The sequence below is a fragment of the Semicossyphus pulcher genome, unplaced genomic scaffold (genome assembly GCF_022749685.1).
Source record: "Semicossyphus pulcher isolate SPU_LCO1_2020_fin unplaced genomic scaffold, fSemPul1.0.p SCAF_5, whole genome shotgun sequence".
Lineage (NCBI taxonomy): Eukaryota > Metazoa > Chordata > Actinopteri > Labriformes > Labridae > Semicossyphus > Semicossyphus pulcher.
The window spans coordinates 2,613,813-2,633,069 of NW_027211726.1; the positions used below are offsets into that span (position 1 = coordinate 2,613,813).

At 42.3% G+C, this 19,257-nt stretch overlaps 2 gene segments (V, D, J or C); both read right to left on the reverse strand.

The window, feature by feature from the left end:
* Positions 1-4,574: 4,574 nt before the first annotated feature.
* On the reverse strand, positions 4,575-6,886 carry LOC138608608 (Ig kappa-b4 chain C region-like). The segment is given in 3 exon segments: positions 4,575-5,036; positions 5,902-5,977; positions 6,851-6,886. Coding segments are annotated over 3 exon segments (441 nt in total).
* A 2,637-nt stretch (positions 6,887-9,523) lies between these two features.
* LOC138608609 (Ig kappa-b4 chain C region-like) lies at positions 9,524-11,069 on the reverse strand (the record flags this gene model as incomplete). The annotated part of the segment is given in 2 exon segments: positions 9,524-9,849; positions 11,030-11,069. Coding segments are annotated over 2 exon segments (366 nt in total), but the record flags the coding sequence as incomplete, so codon positions are not given.
* Positions 11,070-19,257: the final 8,188 nt, after the last annotated feature.

Genomic DNA, 19,257 nt, shown 5'->3' on the forward strand with positions numbered 1-19,257 from the left:
CCTGGAGCTTCAGGTGCCCTGGGCTTAGACCCGGGTAACATCACGGCACGGCCGGTTCGGTCTCTCTAGATGACAATGCGCAGGTCACTCCGTGTTGTGACTGGTACTGGATGGAGGCTGGGTGCGTCTTCTGGGCTCTGAGTTTGAGGCAGTTCAGAGCGCAAGGATTGGAGCAAAAAGAGAGCTGTTGTCTTCAGTTCTTGGGACACAGGGCTAGAACAGCTTGAAGTTTACTTGGGGCAATGTCTACTCGCGAGGTCTTCAGCGCGCCATGGCGCACACAGGCTCTGGGCCTTCTCGCGGGGCAAAACTTAAAAGATAAAGAAAGGGTTAAAAATTTCCAGAGCAGGGTGTGGTGCTGGTCATCTGCCCGGTCGAAGAGGATGCAGGAACGAGAAGGGTGAAAAGAGAGAAAAGAGGGTAAGAGCGTAAAGAGAGATCTTGGGGTGTCGTCTCTTATTTAAAGGGTCTCTTCTCCCGAGGGCAGTGTCCAAGCAAAACGGCGCGAAGTTGACCAATCCTTTGTCCAAAACATTCTTATCGAATAAACTATTTCTACCTAAACTTAAAGTAGTCAATCTCATCAATATAAACCCCCCATATTTCGATACCTCTGGACTCTCAGCTGCGTGTAGACTCCAAACATCGCTGGGTTATGATACACAGAATGAGATTAAATAAACACTTCATGAAAGTAATAGTTAATTCAGCAATAAGCATATCATGGTGAACACACATTTATATGTGAATGTATATGTGTGGATATGTGTGTGCATATATATATGTGTGCGTGTGTTTACAGACTATTAAACCAAATAAAAGAGCCACAGTGATGAATCAACATCTTCTCTGTCCTGGGTTAGCTCTGTTTCACCCCTCCCTTCTCCTCTCTGTGTGAGGGAGAGGGGGAAGAGCTGGGCAGCAGAGACCTTCACACACTCCTGCGTCTCTTTACAGGAGTTTGGGGTGCAAGTTCTCTCTTGCTGTGTCACAGTACTTTAATGAAGCATTTGGATAATAATCATACACATATTATTCTAAATGCAAATTTATAAAACAAAGCCACAATCAACTCAGTTCATTGGAGTGTGTCCCTCTCTCTGATTCCCCTTCAGTATCCACTTTGATCCAGAGCAGAGCTAGTGATCTAGCTCTCTTCCTGGTGGGGTCAAATGACCAGGTCAGGCCTGGATCAGGCCTATCCTGATGCCACGCTACACAATATATTGACTTACCCTGCTGTGCAAGAACGTTGTTGATCCTGTGTGATTGTCCTGAACATGAATTGTCAAGACGCGGGGTGACTGTCGCTCACATTCATACCTGTGAGCTGTTGCCTCCATTTTTACGTTCTCTTCATTCTCAACGCTCTATTTTTCCAGACATTTGCTCTTATTTCCCTTGGAACACCTCTCACTGTTATAGTTGGAAATGCCATAATATTTACATGCTGGTGTGTCAGCTTCACAGGCGTAGCAACAGTAACCAATGGGGGTGGGACTTAGCGAAGGGTCAATTATAATAATATTATCTAATCTGTTTTGTCAGACAATCAGTGTAGGACAAGAAAGAGTTGTTCATGACCTTTGACCTTACACTTGATTAAACATATTTCCACTATATTTGGTTGAAAGAAAATATGAATCAGACATAAACAAAATTAAATGAATGAATCAGAACCTGGGACAGTGGAAAGGCACGTCCACTCTGACCTTGTGAATCAGGGGCACACAATTAGCTTGGTTTATACTAGAGAGATACTAGAGGGTATGTATACCCAGGTAGATAAAACCTGATGGAGACCAGGATACACTGGAGGTCTGGGGCATTCAGAGTAAGAGTTAATAATATTGTAACCTGAATTTTGGCCAAAGGATCTAATCATCTTGACTGCTCTTCCATCAGAACCTTCAGGTTTGACTCAAAATAGCAGAACATCATCTGCGTATGGACAGATTTTATGCTGCATGAGACCCTCCTCTATACCTGTTACTAATGGATCACTTCTTATGGGCCTGCCAAGGGGTCTATGGTGAGGGCAAACAGAAGGAGGGAGGCCTGACAACCCTGTCTAGTGCCACGCTCCACATTGAACGTGAAAACTTAACCGTGTTACCAAACTGTCCACTAATCAATCAATGGCTTTTTAAAAAATATCCATGTAAATATGTAAATGTGTAGGATCATTCTGTCAGCTCTGAGGGGGAAACAGCATGATATGTTGATGTCAGTTCACTGACTCTGTGTGTTTGCATATGTGTCCTGCCTCTCTGCTCCCAGACGTTAAGAGGCCGCTGTTGATCAGTGGCTGTCCAGGTCTTTCAGAGACACTGACACGCCGGCAGCACAATGATGATGTCACTGATTCTACTTGTGACCACCCTGGGGCTCCTTGTTCAGGGTGAGACTCTCTTCTGAAAACTGTTCTGACATCCACAAAATGTTTATGTTAAAGGAATGATTCTTCTTCTTCTGTTTAGTTGATGATCATCTTTCTCCAAGCTGGATTTGTCTCAATAACCCTTCTCCTGTTCTTAATGTTTTCCAGGTTCTTCAGGTGATATCATCCTGACTCAGTCTCCTGGAGCTCAGTCTGTTCCAGGACAGACTGTTTCTATCAGATGTAAAGCCAGTTCACATGTTGGTAGCTGGCTCCACTGGTATCTTCAGAAACCTGGATAATCTACTAAACTCTTGATCTATACGGCTACAACTCGTCAGTCTGGAGTTTGAGATCGTCTCAGTGGGAGTTGATTTAGAACTGACTTCACTTTAACCATCAGAGGAGTCCAGACTGAAGATGCAGGAGATTATTACTGTCAGCAGGATTACAGCTTCCCGCTCACACAGTGAAACAACGTCGTACAAAAACCTCCCTCAGCTTAGAGGAACTGATCTGAGTCAACAGCTGCACAGTCATAGAGACACTTTTGAAGTTTGACTGACAACATAGTTCCAATAACAGAATAATATACGTAAACACTATTTATAATGTATTATTTAATAATGTTGAGTTTTTTTGAACAAAGTATTTTCAACATATTTACAGTCTGAACAAACATCTGCTGTAGAAAAGCTGCAGAGTAGATCAGTTCATTAAGAGAACAACACATAAAGAGCACATGAAATATAATGTTCATTTTCAGGTTTGTTCCCGGTTGAGATATTAAACATGATTTGAAATCTATATTATATATATAGGTGATACTGTGATGGTATCAGGATAATTCTTCTCTGACTTTGTGTTTAACACTGATTCATTTTACTTTCTGGACACTTTTTCAACTCACTGTTAAGAAGCATACACGACCACTGACGTTCTTTATAATATTTGATGTGATCAAAAAGGAAAATAAGTCAACAAATAGATGAATGAAGTAGTTCCTGACGTCTTTAAGGAATGTGGAACAAAAGATGAATTTACTGCTTTCATGTCTGGATCACATTTACCTCACATGCTGACGATGTGACAGTTTATTGTTTTTATAATCTGAGGCATATTAAACACAACATTGAGTTAAATCATAGTTTATCTCTAAAACCATTCAACACATTTTAACTCTAACTCAGAGGCGTTCAAATGTTATAATTTAATATTTGATTTTATTTGCACATATACACACACGCAAAACAGATGATGACAATTTAGTAAAAAGATGCACATTGTGCCGGAGAGGTTAGAAGCCAAGAAAGGCTTGTGAAGATACCTCGCCTGGTAGATATCAATGAAAGATAAAAACCAAAATGTTGAGACTAAGCAGTCGTAATGCAACATTATTAAAGATATATTGACTCAACTGAGGATTATTTTTAACAAGGAAATGCATTAAAATGCTATCCATGAAGTGTTCAAAGTCTTGGCTAATGTTCAGATGTTTTTTGAATGATGATAATGTGATGATTGTAGTCATGGAGGTAGGTTGTTCCAAAGAGATGCTCCTCTGTGTTTCAAAGAATATTGATGAAGAGAAGTCCGACAATACAGAAGATGAAAGTCATGCGAGTGTCTCGTGGAGTTTGAGTGAATATCTGACGAAATCATAGAAACATTCTGGAAAGTGCACGGCAGGTCATGAGTGACGTGTACACGTTTAGTTTGTACAATAAGTTTGTGTTTTCTGAAGAGAGGAGCAGATGAGTCACATCTTTTAGAAAAGCTGATCACTGTCAAAACTGTCTTTTGGATTAGAAAGATCTTATGAAGATGAGTTGGACATGTGGCAGCCCAAGCAGTATCACAGTGTATAATATGAGGGTAAATTAAGCTGTAATAAAGGGTTAACATACAGGAATGATTCATCAGTGAATGAACGCTACTCAGGATACCAAGTGACTTCATTGACTTTTTACAGACAAGTTCAATATGGTGTTTCCATGTTAGTTTTTAATCCACTATGACTCCTAGGAATTTAGTGAAAGTCATTACAATGTTATCTGTGACTATTTAAGCTTTTCTTTTGTATATTTTTATTTTTGTTACAAAAATAGAAAACAACAGATTAAGATATCAACACGTTTTAGATATAGAATAACAAGCAGGAAAAAAGTGATTTGAAATCTGATTTTTATTGTGTTGGGAAAAAAATAATAAAACAAGCAACAAACTTTATCAATGAAACATATAATAAGAGAGTAAGTGACACAGAGAGAGAGCAGACTGAGAGCAGGAGCAGAGGAAAACCAGGAGCAGAGTCCCAGTGAGTCAGATCAGTACTGGGAACACTGGTCTCTCCTCAGAGTCTCTGAGAGAGGAGTCTGGGAGCCCTGGGAGGCCTCACAGGTCACAGAGCCCACCTTCCTCCACTGGTCTGCAGTGAGCCTCAGGGTGCTGCTCCAGCTGTAGCGGCCGTCCTTCTCCAGCACCCCGGGGCTCCTGCTCTGCGCCCCGCTGCTGCTGCTGCTGCCGTCCACCTTCCAGGCCAGACTCCAGTCTGAGGGGAAGCCCTTGTTGGCCAGGCACATGAGCGTGGCCTTCCCCTGCTGCAGCTCCTCATCAGAAGGGGGCAGCACCGTCAGGGTGGGGACGAGTCGTCCCACTGGAGGAGGCAACAGAGAGACAACATGAAGAAAGTAGAAGAAGAAAACTCCACCCTGTTAGATGCAGCCTAAGTCTGCTGGGTCTCCTCCTCAGATTGGATCAACGTGGTCTTCTGTGTTTCACTTCCCTCTCTGAGCTGAGTAACCATGACAACAGACAGGCGTCACTGCTGAACCATGAAACAGACAGGTTTCAGTGCTAAAGATAACGTCTCAAGCGGGAAAGTCTTCAGTGTTCAATCATTACACTTTCTGAAAAATACAACAAGCCTTCACCTTCAGCTCGTTCCAAACTCATCAGAGTGTTTTAATTCTCACCATTTCCACAAACATCACTATTTAAACAGGACAAAAGAGACACTTTACTGCTGAGAAACTGTGTCACTGCTAAAATACAGTGTGTAGTAGCTGCAGTGACATTATAATATCCATTGATTGTACTGAGTATGTGAAATGATCCGACTGTGGGAAGAGCAAGTAAGACACATGCAATTGTTACTGATAATACTCTCACTAAATAAATACTTTGTAGATTTCTTGATCTGAAATATAATAATTATCACATTTAAACAATGTAACATTTATTTCAGTCTGAGTTTCAAAAAGATCTTTTAATGAGGGAAAAGTTTGTTATCTAACTTTTGAAGAACAATAAAATGATGATCGTATACTAACTGTCATTATGAACATTTGAGTGAAGCTAAAGACTTCTTTCATCAGACACAATGTTATCTGTACAACACTGGAGTAATGCTGACATCAATTATATTAAGATTTAGTTTCAAAGACAAAATGTTTTGTTTTTATTCAATAAACAAGAAAAATGACTGAGTTTGAGTTCATGTAGAAGTCAAAGTTACTTACAGTTAACTTCCAGTCTGGTTCCTCCACCGAACGTGTACCACAGTGATACAAACTCATTGAGCCGCCGTACAAAAACCTCTCACTGTAGAGAGACACGGCTCTCTGACTTTGACACAAACAAACTCACCAAAATGAGTCTCTGTGTGCAACATTTTTACACATTCAATCAAAACTGACAATAATACAATGCTACAAAGTTTAAGACAGCATGTTTTTATTGATCATGTTTTAATGTTGGAACTATTTTGTTTCTGTAGTGTTTAATTTGTTAGAACCAAAGACATTTTTTCTACATCAATTTGTCCAGAAGCATGAACCTAAAATCAGATTGGATTGGTGTTAAAAGATGTTTAATCAATAGTCAGATTCATTGATTGATCCATTATTAAACAGCATCATCAGGGTAATAAAAGTCCCTGTTGGAGTCGGTCAGAGCATTTCCATAGAGAGCCACTTTGCATCAGCAGCACCATGCTCCAGTGCTCTGGGAGAGTTTATAGTCCTGACAGTTGAACACTGGATGACTGACAGCTGTCCTTCATGACAACAGAAGCCACAGAAATCCTCCTCATCAAAAACATGACTTTGACCTCCGTCCTCATCTGGACTCTCCTCTGCTGCTGCTTCACAGGTAAAGTCCAGAGAATCAAACTCCTCTCCTCTATGAACATCCGTCCCTCTGAAATGAAGCCGACAAAACCATGACGCTGCTTTATGTGTTTGTCTCTGTATCCTCAGAGTCCAGAGGCCAGGTCACAGTGACTCAGCCTGCAGCAGTGAGCTCTGCTCTGGGAGGCTCCGTCACCATCACATGTAGGACCAGTCGGAATGTTGGTACTTTGAGCAGCTACCACCTTTTAGCCTGGTACCAACAGAAAGATGGAGGAACTCCTAAACTGCTCATTTACTTTGCTAGCACTCGAGAATCAGGGATTCCAGATCGTTTTACAGGCAGTGGATCAAACTCTGACTTCACTCTGACCATCAGTGGAGTCCAGGCTGAAGATGCAGCAGTTTACTACTGTCAGAGTGTTCACAGCATCAACAGTCAGTATGTGTTCACACAGTGAAAAAGCGTTGTACAAAAACCTCCCTCAGTCAGACTGAACAGAAACTGAACTGACTGCTGCAGCTGGAAGCTACTGCAGAGACTGATACACTTCACTGAGGACACACACACACACACACACACACACACACACACACACACCATACATAAAGGCAAATTGGGACAATTAAAGAGAAGCCTCATGACCTTTGACCCCTCCTGCACACTGACTCAGTACCATTTCAACCTCATAATTCCAAGAAAACACAAAGACAGATGATCATCTGAGAACTTATAAGGTCCAAACAAAGCTTTACATCCTTTAAATGATATGTTTTTATATGTTAGCTCACATATATTTGGCTCCTCACTGAAGTTAAATGTCCAAAGATGAAGCTGTGAGAACTCTGTTATCACTTCAGCCAGTTGGTAACATCTGTCAGTCGTCTGTTTCTGCAGTAAAACCATCAAACAAGATAAAACAGTGGAGCTAAAGGGCTAATTGTTGTGCACAAAGTACATCAAACTGAAACTCTATTATTCCACAAGGAGACTGGACACGTTCCAAGATGATCCATTATTCCAATGAAAGTGTAATTAATGGATCAGGTACTTTGACTCAGGTGATGAGTGAAAGAACAAAGAGTCTCATTCATTTCTAGGTCCATGCTCAACACAAAGTTACTACCATCTTATTCTGTGAAGCGTCTCCCTCGTACCTACTGTGGCACACAGTTAATGTTGTTATTATGAGTTGATCAGAGTCTCTTCAGAAAACATGAAGCGTTTGATTTCTTAAAATGCTTTTTCTTTGCTGTGATTTTTATAGGACTAAAAATGAAGGAGATAAAGGTCTCAGACTGGAGTCACAGTTTTTATATGAAGAGTTGTTCCCTTTTTTATTACAGGACACAAATAACTCACAAACACCTGTTTATTGAAAATTCATCTCAGTTTTACATTTTATGAAAAGAATTAAAAAGAACCAACACAGAAAAAATACCAAACATGTGACTAACATGTCCACAAATCACCAGATCAGTGTTCTATAAGATTATTCAAGTTGTTGAGCTCTGAGGGGGAAACAGCATGATATGTTGATGTCAGCTACAGTTCACTGACTCGGACATGGTGGTCTGCAGCACAGGGGCTCCACAGGGTACAGTGCTCTCCCCCTTTGTCTTCACCCTGTACACTTCGGACTACAGTTACGACTCTGGGAGCTGTCACCTCCAGAAGCTCTGCGATGATACAGCCATCATCGGGTGTGTATCTGAGGGGAGCGAACAGGAGTACAGGGAGGTCATCACGGAGTTTGTCGACTGGTGTGAGCTCAACCATCTTCAGCTCAACGCCAGCAAGACGAAGGAGGTGGTGATTGACTTCTGCAGGAGGACACCCCGGACTGCACCGGTGAACATCCAGGGATTGGATATTGAGAGGGTGGAGACCTACAAGTACCTGGGAGTTCACCTCAGTAACAAACTGGACTGGTCACACAACACAGACGTCTTGCACCTGCTGAGGAGACTGAGGTCCTCTGGAGTATGCGGGGCTCTGTTACGGACATTTTACGGCACTGTGGTGACGTCTGCACTTTTCTATGCAGTGGTCTGCTGGGGAGGAGGGAGCACAGAGAGGGACAGGAAGAGACTAAACAGACTGGTCAGGAGGGCCGGTTCTGTCCTGGACTGTCCTCTGGACTCCATAGAGGAGGTGGGTGAGAGGAGGATGTTAGCCAAGCTGACATCTATCATGGACAACCCCTCCCACCCCCTGCATGAGACTGTGGGGACCTTAAGCAGCTCCTTCAGCAGCAGACTGAGACACCCACCCTGCGAGAAGGAGCGCTACCGCAGATCCTTCAGCTCATCTGCAGTCAGACTTTATAACATCAGCATCACTGTCTGATCACAATACTCTGTCACTCATCCACCAGTCACTACATGGCAGCTGCTTTGCACTGTTTTTCTATGTATGCATATCTACTGTAACATATTATTAAAGTATACTTTGGTACATGTACTGATGCATTTTTATTACCTCATCCATACCGTGCAATTATGTCTGTGCTAATACCTCTCATGTGCAATTGTTATTTATTCTGCAATATTTCACTTTACTCATCATCAACCATATCACCATGATACACACCGTGTGTGTTTTTGGTGCAGTTTTTTTGCACAAAAACGTAACCATCCACAATAAGTGAAAGGTGTACATAGTGTATATATTTATGATTCTTTTTATATTATTGTATTTTATTGTCTTTTTGTCTTGCCTCTTTTATCCATCACTTGTTTTCCCCTTTCCTTTACTTTGAGCTGATCAATAAAGTGTATCTTATCTAATCTTATCTTTAATGATACAGTCTGTATCAAAGAAAGAAAGTCTCAGGACAATTCACTGTTAGAATATACATGATCAAATCTTTATTGTTTGAAATGGTGAAACCATTAACACAAGCAGAAACACGTTCATGTTGAAACAGAGAGAAAAAGAGTTTAAGAGACAGGGGGTCGGACTGAGAGCAGGAGCAGAGGAAAACCAGGAGCAGAGTCCCAGTGAGTCAGATCAGTACTGGGAACACTGGTCTCTCCTCAGAGTCTCTGAGAGAGGAGTCTGGGAGCCCTGGGAGGCCTCACAGGTCACAGAGCCCACCTTCCTCCACTGGTCTGCAGTGAGCCTCAGGGTGCTGCTCCAGCTGTAGCGGCCGTCCTTCTCCAGCACCCCGGGGCTCCTGCTCTGCGCCCCGCTGCTGCTGCTGCCGCCGTCCACCTTCCAGGCCAGACTCCAGTCTGAGGGGAAGCCCTTGTTGGCCAGGCACATGAGCGTGGCCTTCCCCTGCTGCAGCTCCTCACTGGAGGGGGGCAGCACCGTCAGGGTGGGACGGACATCACCTAGGAGACACCAATCAGGTTAGAGGACAGGGAGCACACAGCTGTCAATCAAACAGCAGACACTTGGACACCTTTACTGTGTGAGAGTTGATTTTGTGCTTTAAGGAGTTTCTGTCAGATGTTTTTTCTGCTCCATCAGTCACTCACTCACACATTGTTTCACTTCCCTTTAAGAAGCCTCTCATGCACATCAGCACAGAGACAATCATCACACAGAATGACCTGAAATACACAGAACTAAGCTTGAATTGAAATATGAAATTTGGCCTGATTTTAAAACTTCTTCTGCATAATTATAACAAGCGTTAACAAACAGTATTATAAACTTTTGAGTCAAAACAGAAGCAAAGTGAAAATATGAAGTAACAATCAAATGACCATCCTAATCAAACAGGTCAATAGATTTTCAAAATGTCAAACAGTTTTTGAAAATATCTGAGATAGTGTTCATTTTTAAATGGAATGATTTATCTTTACATCGTTCATTTGACTTCAATCAATGACACTTAATTCATGTCCAAACGGTTATCATTGATTTGTAAAATGAAATGTAATATTGACAAAACATTTGAAACACAGGTTTTATATTTTCTGCACTTCAAGCTTCAAGTTGAACTTTCAGTCTGACACTAATTTGTAAAGAACTGTTTAGTGAACTGTCCTGAGTGAACCTCCATGGTAAAGGAGGACAAAGAAAAACATTCATAGTTAAAGTGTCACATTTAAAAAAGAAATATTTTCTGCATCAAACATGAACAAACTGAATTGAAACATTACTTTACACATTAGATTTAGTATTTGTGCAGAAACTTACTTCCAAACTCCAGTCTGGTTCCTCCACCAAAAGTCCACCACAGTGATACAAACTCATTGAGCCGCCGTACAAAAACCTCTCACTGTAGAGAGACACGGCTCTCTGACTTTGACACACTGAACTAAACTTTCAAACTACCAAGATGCAATTTTACAATGAAAGTGAGAAACTATAATTAACCCAGCTTTATATTTTCCATTACAATGATTTTTTGTATTTCTATTGCTGGGCTGAATTTTGTCTATATCCCTGTAAAAACATTCAATTAAAAAGTGAAAGGAAACTTTTGTCCTCCAGTTTGAATAGAAAGAAACAATAAAGAAAAGAAGCTCCTGAAATCATTTCAAGTGTAAATATTTGACTTACTTCCAAACTCCAGTCTGGTTCCTCCACCGAACGTGTACCACAGTGATACAAACTCATTGAGCCGCCGTACAAAAACCTCTCACTGTAGAGAGACACGGCTCTCTGACTTTGACACAAACAAACTCACCAAAATGAGTCTCTGTGTGCAACATTTTTACACATTCAATCAAAACTGACAATAATACAATGCTACAAAGTTTAAGACAGCATGTTTTTATTGATCATGTTTTAATGTTGGAACTATTTTGTTTCTGTAGTGTTTAATTTGTTAGAACCAAAGACATTTTTTCTACATCAATTTGTCCAGAAGCATGAACCTAAAATCAGATTGGATTGGTGTTAAAAGATGTTTAATCAATAGTCAGATTCATTGATTGATCCATTATTAAACAGCATCATCAGGGTAATTAAAGTCCCTGTTGGAGTCGGTCAGAGCATTTCCATAGAGAGCCACTTTGCATCAGCAGCACCATGCTCCAGTGCTCTGGGAGAGTTTATAGTCCTGACAGTTGAACACTGGATGACTGACAGCTGTCCTTCATGACAACAGAAGCCACAGAAATCCTCCTCATCAAAAACATGACTTTGACCTCCGTCCTCATCTGGACTCTCCTCTGCTGCTGCTTCACAGGTAAAGTCCAGAGAATCAAACTCCTCTCCTCTATGAACATCCGTCCCTCTGAAATGAAGCCGACAAAACCATGACGCTGCTTTATGTGTTTGTCTCTGTATCCTCAGAGTCCAGAGGCCAGGTCACAGTGACTCAGCCTGCAGCAGTGAGCTCTGCTGTGGGAGGCTCCGTCACCATCACATGTAGGACCAGTCAGAATGTTGCTAGTACTAGCTTTTTTCACTGGTACCAACAGAAAGATGGAGGATCTCCTAAATTGCTCATTTATGCTGCTAGCTATCGAGCATCAGGGATTCCAGGTCGTTTTACAGGCAGTGGATCAAACTCTGACTTCACTCTGACCATCAGTGGAGTCCAGGCTGAAGATGCAGCAGTTTACTACTGTCAGAGTTTTCACGTCATCAACAGTCAGTGGGTGTTCACACAGTGAAAAAGCGTCGTACAAAAACCTCCCTCAGTCAGACTGAACAGAAACTGAACTGACTGCTGCAGCTGGAAGCTACTGCAGAGACTGATACACTTCACTGAGGACACACACACACAAACAAACACACACACACACACACACACACACACACACACACACACACACTTTCATTAAGCAGAATGAACCCTCCAACAGTTGCTTTACCTACTCACCAACATGTATTCAAAGTTTCGTAATAAAACTTTCTTGTCTTATAATTATAATCATATCATCAGGGACGCTGCACTTTGTTGGTTTTATTCTTACCTTTTAGAACGAACCTTTGCGGTCACCACAGGTAATTATCCTCCTCTACCACTAACATTACCTGTGGCGTACCGCAAGGTTCAGTGTTAGGTCCGATTTTATTCTCGATTTACTTGCTTCCACTCGGCCAAATAATCCAGCGACACACAGATATACCCTCCACTGAGACCTGGGGACTCTAGAAGCCGAGGTGCTGTCAAAGATTGTCTCAGTGACATCAACTGTTGGATGGCTGAAAACTTTCTTCAACTTAATAACTCAAGAACAGAAATAAGACTGATCAATACACATAACTCCACCCATCATATCGAGAGTGGCCTTGATGCCTTATTTGCCAACGTGAAGCCGACTGCCAGAAATCTTGGTGTAATATTTGACCTTGACCTGACATTTGAAACCCACATAAAGAAAGTCGTACCATCCTGCTTCCACCAATTACGTACCATCTCCAGAACTAAACTAATATTTTCTCAACCGGACCTCTAAAAAGTAATTCAGTCACTCATCTTCTCCAGATTGGACGACTGTAACTCCCTCCTCTCCAGAATCAACCACAAATCACTCTCTCGCCTCCAACTAGTCCAGAATGCAGCAGCTCGGCTTCTTACTGGTTTTAAAAGACGGCATCACATGATCCCAGTCCTGGCTTCACTACATTGGCTTCCTGTTACTTTTAGACTTGATTTAAGAATTTACTGAAACCTTTTATAGCACGTATGGGTCTGGCTCCAAGCTACAATTTTTGAAACCCCATGAGTAGGGATGGTTACCGTTCACATTTGAACCGATACGGTACCGATACCCGGTACCTGGGAATCGATATCGGTACTCAACGGTACCAATTTTCGGTACTTTTGTGTGTTTATGTGGTAATAAATGTTAATTTGTTTAATAATAAAATCTCAAATGTTTTGTATTTAACATATTTATTTCTCATTATATAAACTTCGACAAATATATCAAAACAACATCCAACTGTTTGTATTGTAACATCGCAGTTGTTTCACAAATTTCTTCAACATGAAGCCTTAACTACAACTACGCAGTGTTTTTTCTTAATAATGCACAAATTAAAACGCAGCTCCACAGCAGTCACAGCCCTGTGACACTCATCTGCCCTCTGACGGGAAAAGGCTGTCTCCTTGGCTTTTGTAAAGGGAGTCACCGTTGCAGCTCTCACTTTAACTTTAGGGCGGGTTGACAATGGGTCTGACGGACCTGTAAATGAAAACAAGCATTTACATTTCCGTTACAAAGTACGAGGAACCGAGCTGATAATGATAACTAATGCTAAGTTAAAATGCCAAGCTAACGTCATCTTAAACACTGGGCTTATTTACCTGGAGCAGACGAAGATGATGATGCCTCACTTGCATCGTCATTGTCGCTGTTGCCATCACCAAATGTTAAGGCCATTTCTTCTCCCATGTTACTGGCTGCAGGCGACGAGTCGCTAACGGATGCAGGCGTGCAAACGGTGCCGAATGCAGGAGTTGTAGCCGTAGATCTGAGGCTGTCGAAAATTGTGCACTCTTTAGCCTTGATAAAAATCTTGTGCTTAACCAGGTGCTTCCTCAGATTGGAAGTATTCCCGCCGCTGGCCTGCACTTCGCGCAGCAAATATTGCAGCGAGCGTAATCTGCATCGCATTTTGAAAAGTGGAGCCATACTTTCGAGCGCTTTCTATCAGCCATGCTTGCTTTGTTGACTGAACCTGCGGCTACTGACGTCATTACGCTCTTGTACGTGCAATGCTGTGTTCAAGTCCGGCATGGAAAATCACCTACTCTTCCACTCCCTCACAGTCACGAGGATGCGTTTAGGTACCGAAACATGGTACCGTTTGATTTTACGTGAATCGGTACTCGGTAGTACCAACGGAATTCGGTCGGTACCTATAAAAGTACCGAATACGGTACCCATCCCTAACCATGAGCCAGCCCACAGCCTTAGATCCTCAGGTGGGGGCCTTCAGGTCGTTCCAAAGTTGCGGCTTCAAACCAAAGTGATCGTGCTTTTGCCATCACAGCACAATGACTTTGGAACGGCCGACAAGCGGAGATAAGAGAGAATCAGTGACATCTTTTAAACCGCTTCTCCAAACTCACTTTTACAGACTTGCTGTTATGTGATGTTGTCTTCTTATTTGCTTACAGTTCACTGACTCTGTGTGTTTGCATATGTGTCCTGCCTCTCTGCTCCCAGATGTTAAGAGGCCGCTGTTGATCAGTGGCTGTCCAGGTCTTTCAGAGACACTGACACGCCGGCAGCACAATGATGATGTCACTGATTCTACTTGTGACCACCCTGGGGCTCCTTGTTCAGGGTGAGACTCTCTTCTGAAAACTGTTCTGAGATCTTGTTCAAACTGTTCCATGTTAAAGGAATGATTCTTCTTCTTCTGTTTGGTTGATGATCATCTTTCTCCAAGCTGGATTTGTCTCAATAACTCTTCTCCTGTTCTTAATGTTTTCCAGGTTCTTCAGGTGATATCATCCTGACTCAGTCTCCTGGAGCTCAGTCTGTTGTTCCAGGACAGACTGTTCCTATCAGATGTAAAGCCAGTTCAAGCGTCAGTAGCTGGCTCCACTGGTATCTTCAGAAACCTGGAGAATCTCCCAAACTCTTGATTCATAGGGCTACAACTCGTCAGTCTGGAGTTTCAGATCGTTTCAGTGGGAGTGGATCTGGAACTGACTTCACTTTAACCGTCAGAGGAGTCCAGACTGAAGATGCAGGAGATTATTACTGTCAGCAGGGTAACAGCTTCCCGCTCACACAGTGATACAACGTCGTACAAAAACCTCCCTCAGCTTAGAGGAACTGATCTGAGTCAACAGCTGCACAGAGACTGAAAGACAACCACAGAACTAAACAAACCTCATTATAAACATGTCATTCAAACAATTTACACTAATAACACTAACTTTATTAAAACATTTTTATCATCATCAGTTTTATGTAAACTCTTTCAACAAGCAGGTTAATACAGATGATCATATATAATTTCACTTAATAATGTTTTCTAAAGTTTATGCTGACTAGGATTTTCATGATGATGATGAATATACTCATCTTGCTGATTTTGCTGATGAAGATTGTTATTAAAATTTAAAAAAAAAAACGTCCTCTACACTGCCTGTTGGCACCAGTGTCCGATCGCACTTGAAGCTGTTTGTTGGCTCTTACTGATTTTGTTCCCTCCTGTCTTGATCGTTGCTTGTGTTGGATTAACTCTCAGATGTACGTCGCTTTGGACAAAAGTGTCTGTTAAACGAAATTGTAACATTGTAACGTTGAAATTGAAACCTTATTAGTGTAGGAATTCTTGAGTTATAACCGGAGAGGTGGTTTGTGAGGTCACAGTGAGCCTGACCTTTGACCTTTGACCACCAAAATCTAATCAGATCACTCTTTAGTCCAAGACAACGTTTGTGCCAAATTTGAAGAAATTCCCTCAAGGTGTTTCTGAGAAATATAATGCCTCCAGCCACGGCTGTCGACGGTGTGAAGGCAGAACAAGCTTGAAGCGGTTTGAATATCAGTATGCAGAAATGTGTAAAGACGTGTTTAATGAAATGGCTCTGAGCCAAGATATTATGACTTTAAAAAAAGACAACTTCAATCAGAGTGCTGAACTTAAAAATACCTTTACACATTAAATTTAGTATTTGTGCAGAAACTTATGTCCAACATGCCGTCTGGTTCTGTGACAGGTTGTATGTGACAGACTAAAGTAAATGATAATTGATCTAATTTCATTCTCCCTTTATTTCAGTTGTTAATGTATTAACTGTTCATAAGATGTGGTTTCATTCTTAGTTATTATTGTGCATTAGTATTTCTTGGTAAGGCTACATGGGTAGTAATAGCAAGCAAGGAACAAAGATAATAGTTCAGATTCTTGAATGAATGGGTTAACTGCTCTGTGATCCATTGGTAATGCCTTGGGGTTCCAGTAGGGGAGATAGCGCTCTGCTTCCTCACTGAATACAGACGAGCGGAAGCAAGAGCTGCGTGTGTGTTTCCATCATTCTTATTCCACTACTATTTCCCCTTTTTAAGGTAATTACCGTACATAAAGCACCGTTAACTTGTGGACACATGTTAGCAATAGTTCTCCTTATGTTACTGTGATTTTAAATGACAGAAAGATATGTTTTGTACTGATTAACTGTTGAGTGTGTTTCCAGCTAATTCAGACAATGTGTAAGCTAGCGCCAGGAGACCACAAGCTCTGCTGACGTTTTCAACTGTTGAGTCCACGGCGTTTAAAGTAGTTACATTAGTGCATTTGTACTTTAAGATCAATATATGTATTTTGCCAATGTTAGGTCATGTAGCAGCGTATTTATATTTTGTATGATATATTTAGTTAAAAAGATACACTTGTAATGGTACCTGTGGCCCTGTAATTGAGTGTGTTTCAGAATGTGTTTGGAATGGGCTTTTAAGTACGTACATTTGATTAGTTTTAATTGTATCTGCACATGACTGAATACAGACGAGCGGAAGCAAGAGCTGCGTGTGTGTTTCCCTCATTCTTATTCCAATACTATTTCCCCTTTTTACCGGTACAACAGTTCCTCCACCAAAAGTCCACCACAGTGACACAAACTCATCGAACCGCCGTACAAAAAACTCTCACTGCAGAAACACGGCTCTCTGACTTTGGTAATGTGTTTGTGTCAGTTTGCTCAGTATATATAATATTAGTTACATAACCAAAACATACATAACCCAATCAGGGGTTGGAGGGGGTTGGTCCCTGTTGGAGTCGGTCAGAGCATTTCCATAGAGAGCCACTTTGCATCAGCAGCACCATGCTCCAGTGCTCTGGGAGAGTTTATAGTCCTGACAGTTGAACACTGGATGACTGACAGCTGTCCTTCATGACAACAGAAGCCACAGAAATCCTCCTCATCAAAAACATGACTTTGACCTCCGTCCTCATCTGGACTCTCCTCTGCTGCTGCTTCACAGGTAAAGTCCAGAGAATCAAACTCCTCTCCTCTATGAACATCCGTCCCTCTGAAATGAAGCCGACAGAACCATGACGCTGCTTTATGTGTTTGTCTCTGTATCCTCAGAGTCCAGAGGCCAGGTCACAGTGACTCAGCCTGCAGCAGTGAGCTCTGCTGTGGGAGGCTCCGTCACCATCACATGTAGGACCAGTCAGAATGTTGCTAGTACTAGCTATTTTCACTGGTACCAACAGAAAGATGGAGGATCTCCTAAATTGCTCATTTATGCTGCTAGCTATCGAGCATCAGGGATTCCAGGTCGTTTTACAGGCAGTGGATCAAACTCTGACTTCACTCTGACCATCAGTGGAGTCCAGGCTGAAGATGCAGCAGTTTACTACTGTCAGAGTTTTCACAGCATCAACAGTCAGTGGGTGTTCACACAGTGAAAAAGCGTCGTACAAAAACCTCCCTCAGTCAGACTGAACAGAAACTGAACTGACTGCTGCAGCTGGAAGCTACTGCAGAGACTGATACACTTCACTGAGGACACACACACACACACACACACACAAACACGCAAACTTGTATTTCATTGATTAGTCTAAAACTCCTTACAATTCACAGGACATACGTCCGATCTCGTCTCATCTCCAAGAACATGATCATGAGCTCATCTTCAGCGCTATAAAGTCTCTCACTTGGCCCTTTCCCACATCAAGCTTAGACGTGTCTTCATCTAAATGTGAAGAATTATTTTAGTCCTTCACACATAAAGTTTTAAACATTGTTGCCCCCACCAGAGACCGGGCTGTCTCTCTAGTCAGTTTCCAACTGATCTCCTTGGCTTCACTCAGGAAGATTGGTTTTACCATGAATTCTGCCACCTGCCCCCTTTATGGAGTCCCAAGTCATCTCTGTAAGGAGGCCTTTGACTTTATAAGTTCCAGCATCCTTTGCATTATAAACTGCTCTCTGTCCTCTGGTTCCATTCCCTCCTGTTTCAAACACTCCAGCCCATTCTAAAAAAGCCCAACTTAGACCCTGGATTACCTCGTAACTACCAACCCATCTCAAAACTACCCTTCCTGTCCAAGGTCCTAATAGTCCAAACTGTTGCCACGTCTTGTCCAAAAAAACATCCTGGATAATTTTCAGTCAGGTTTTCAGGCGGCTCACAGTACATGGTCTGCATTATTGAAAGTCCATAACGGCCTTCTTCTGACTGTCGAATCTAGAAACTGTTCTATCCTGGTCTTACTGGACCTCAGTGCCGCCTTCGGCACAGTGGATCACGCCATTTTGACCGACCGTCTCAAGCATTGGGTTGGGGTTTGTGGCACTGCCTTCAGCTGGTTCACCTCCTACCTCAGTAACAGAACTTTCTCGGTAAATTCAGGCAACTCTACCTCCTCTACATCCAACTTATACTGCGGAGTGCCACAAGGCTCCATCCTAGGCCCATTTCTCTTTTCCATTTATATGCTGCCAATAGGCAAAATCACACAGAGGGACCTACGTCGGGATGCTTTTCATTGACTACAGCTCCACCTTAAGAACAATCCTACCAGACATACAGATAAGGAAACTGCTTCACCTCGGCCTTTCCGCTCACCTCTGACCCTGGATTATGGACTTTCTCATAAATCGCCCTCAGTCTGTCAAGCTCCGCCCCCACCTCTCCTCCACCCTCACTCTCAGCACTGGTTCCCCACAGGGCTGGAGCTGAGCCCACTACTGTCCTCACTTTACACATTTGACTGCACACCCACCCATGCCTCAAACTCTATTATAGAATTTGCGGGTGACACGACGGTGGTTGGACTCATCTCAGGTGGGGATGAATCCACCTCCCAGGATGAGGTCCAGACTCTGACGCTGTGGTGCTCTGTAAAATAAT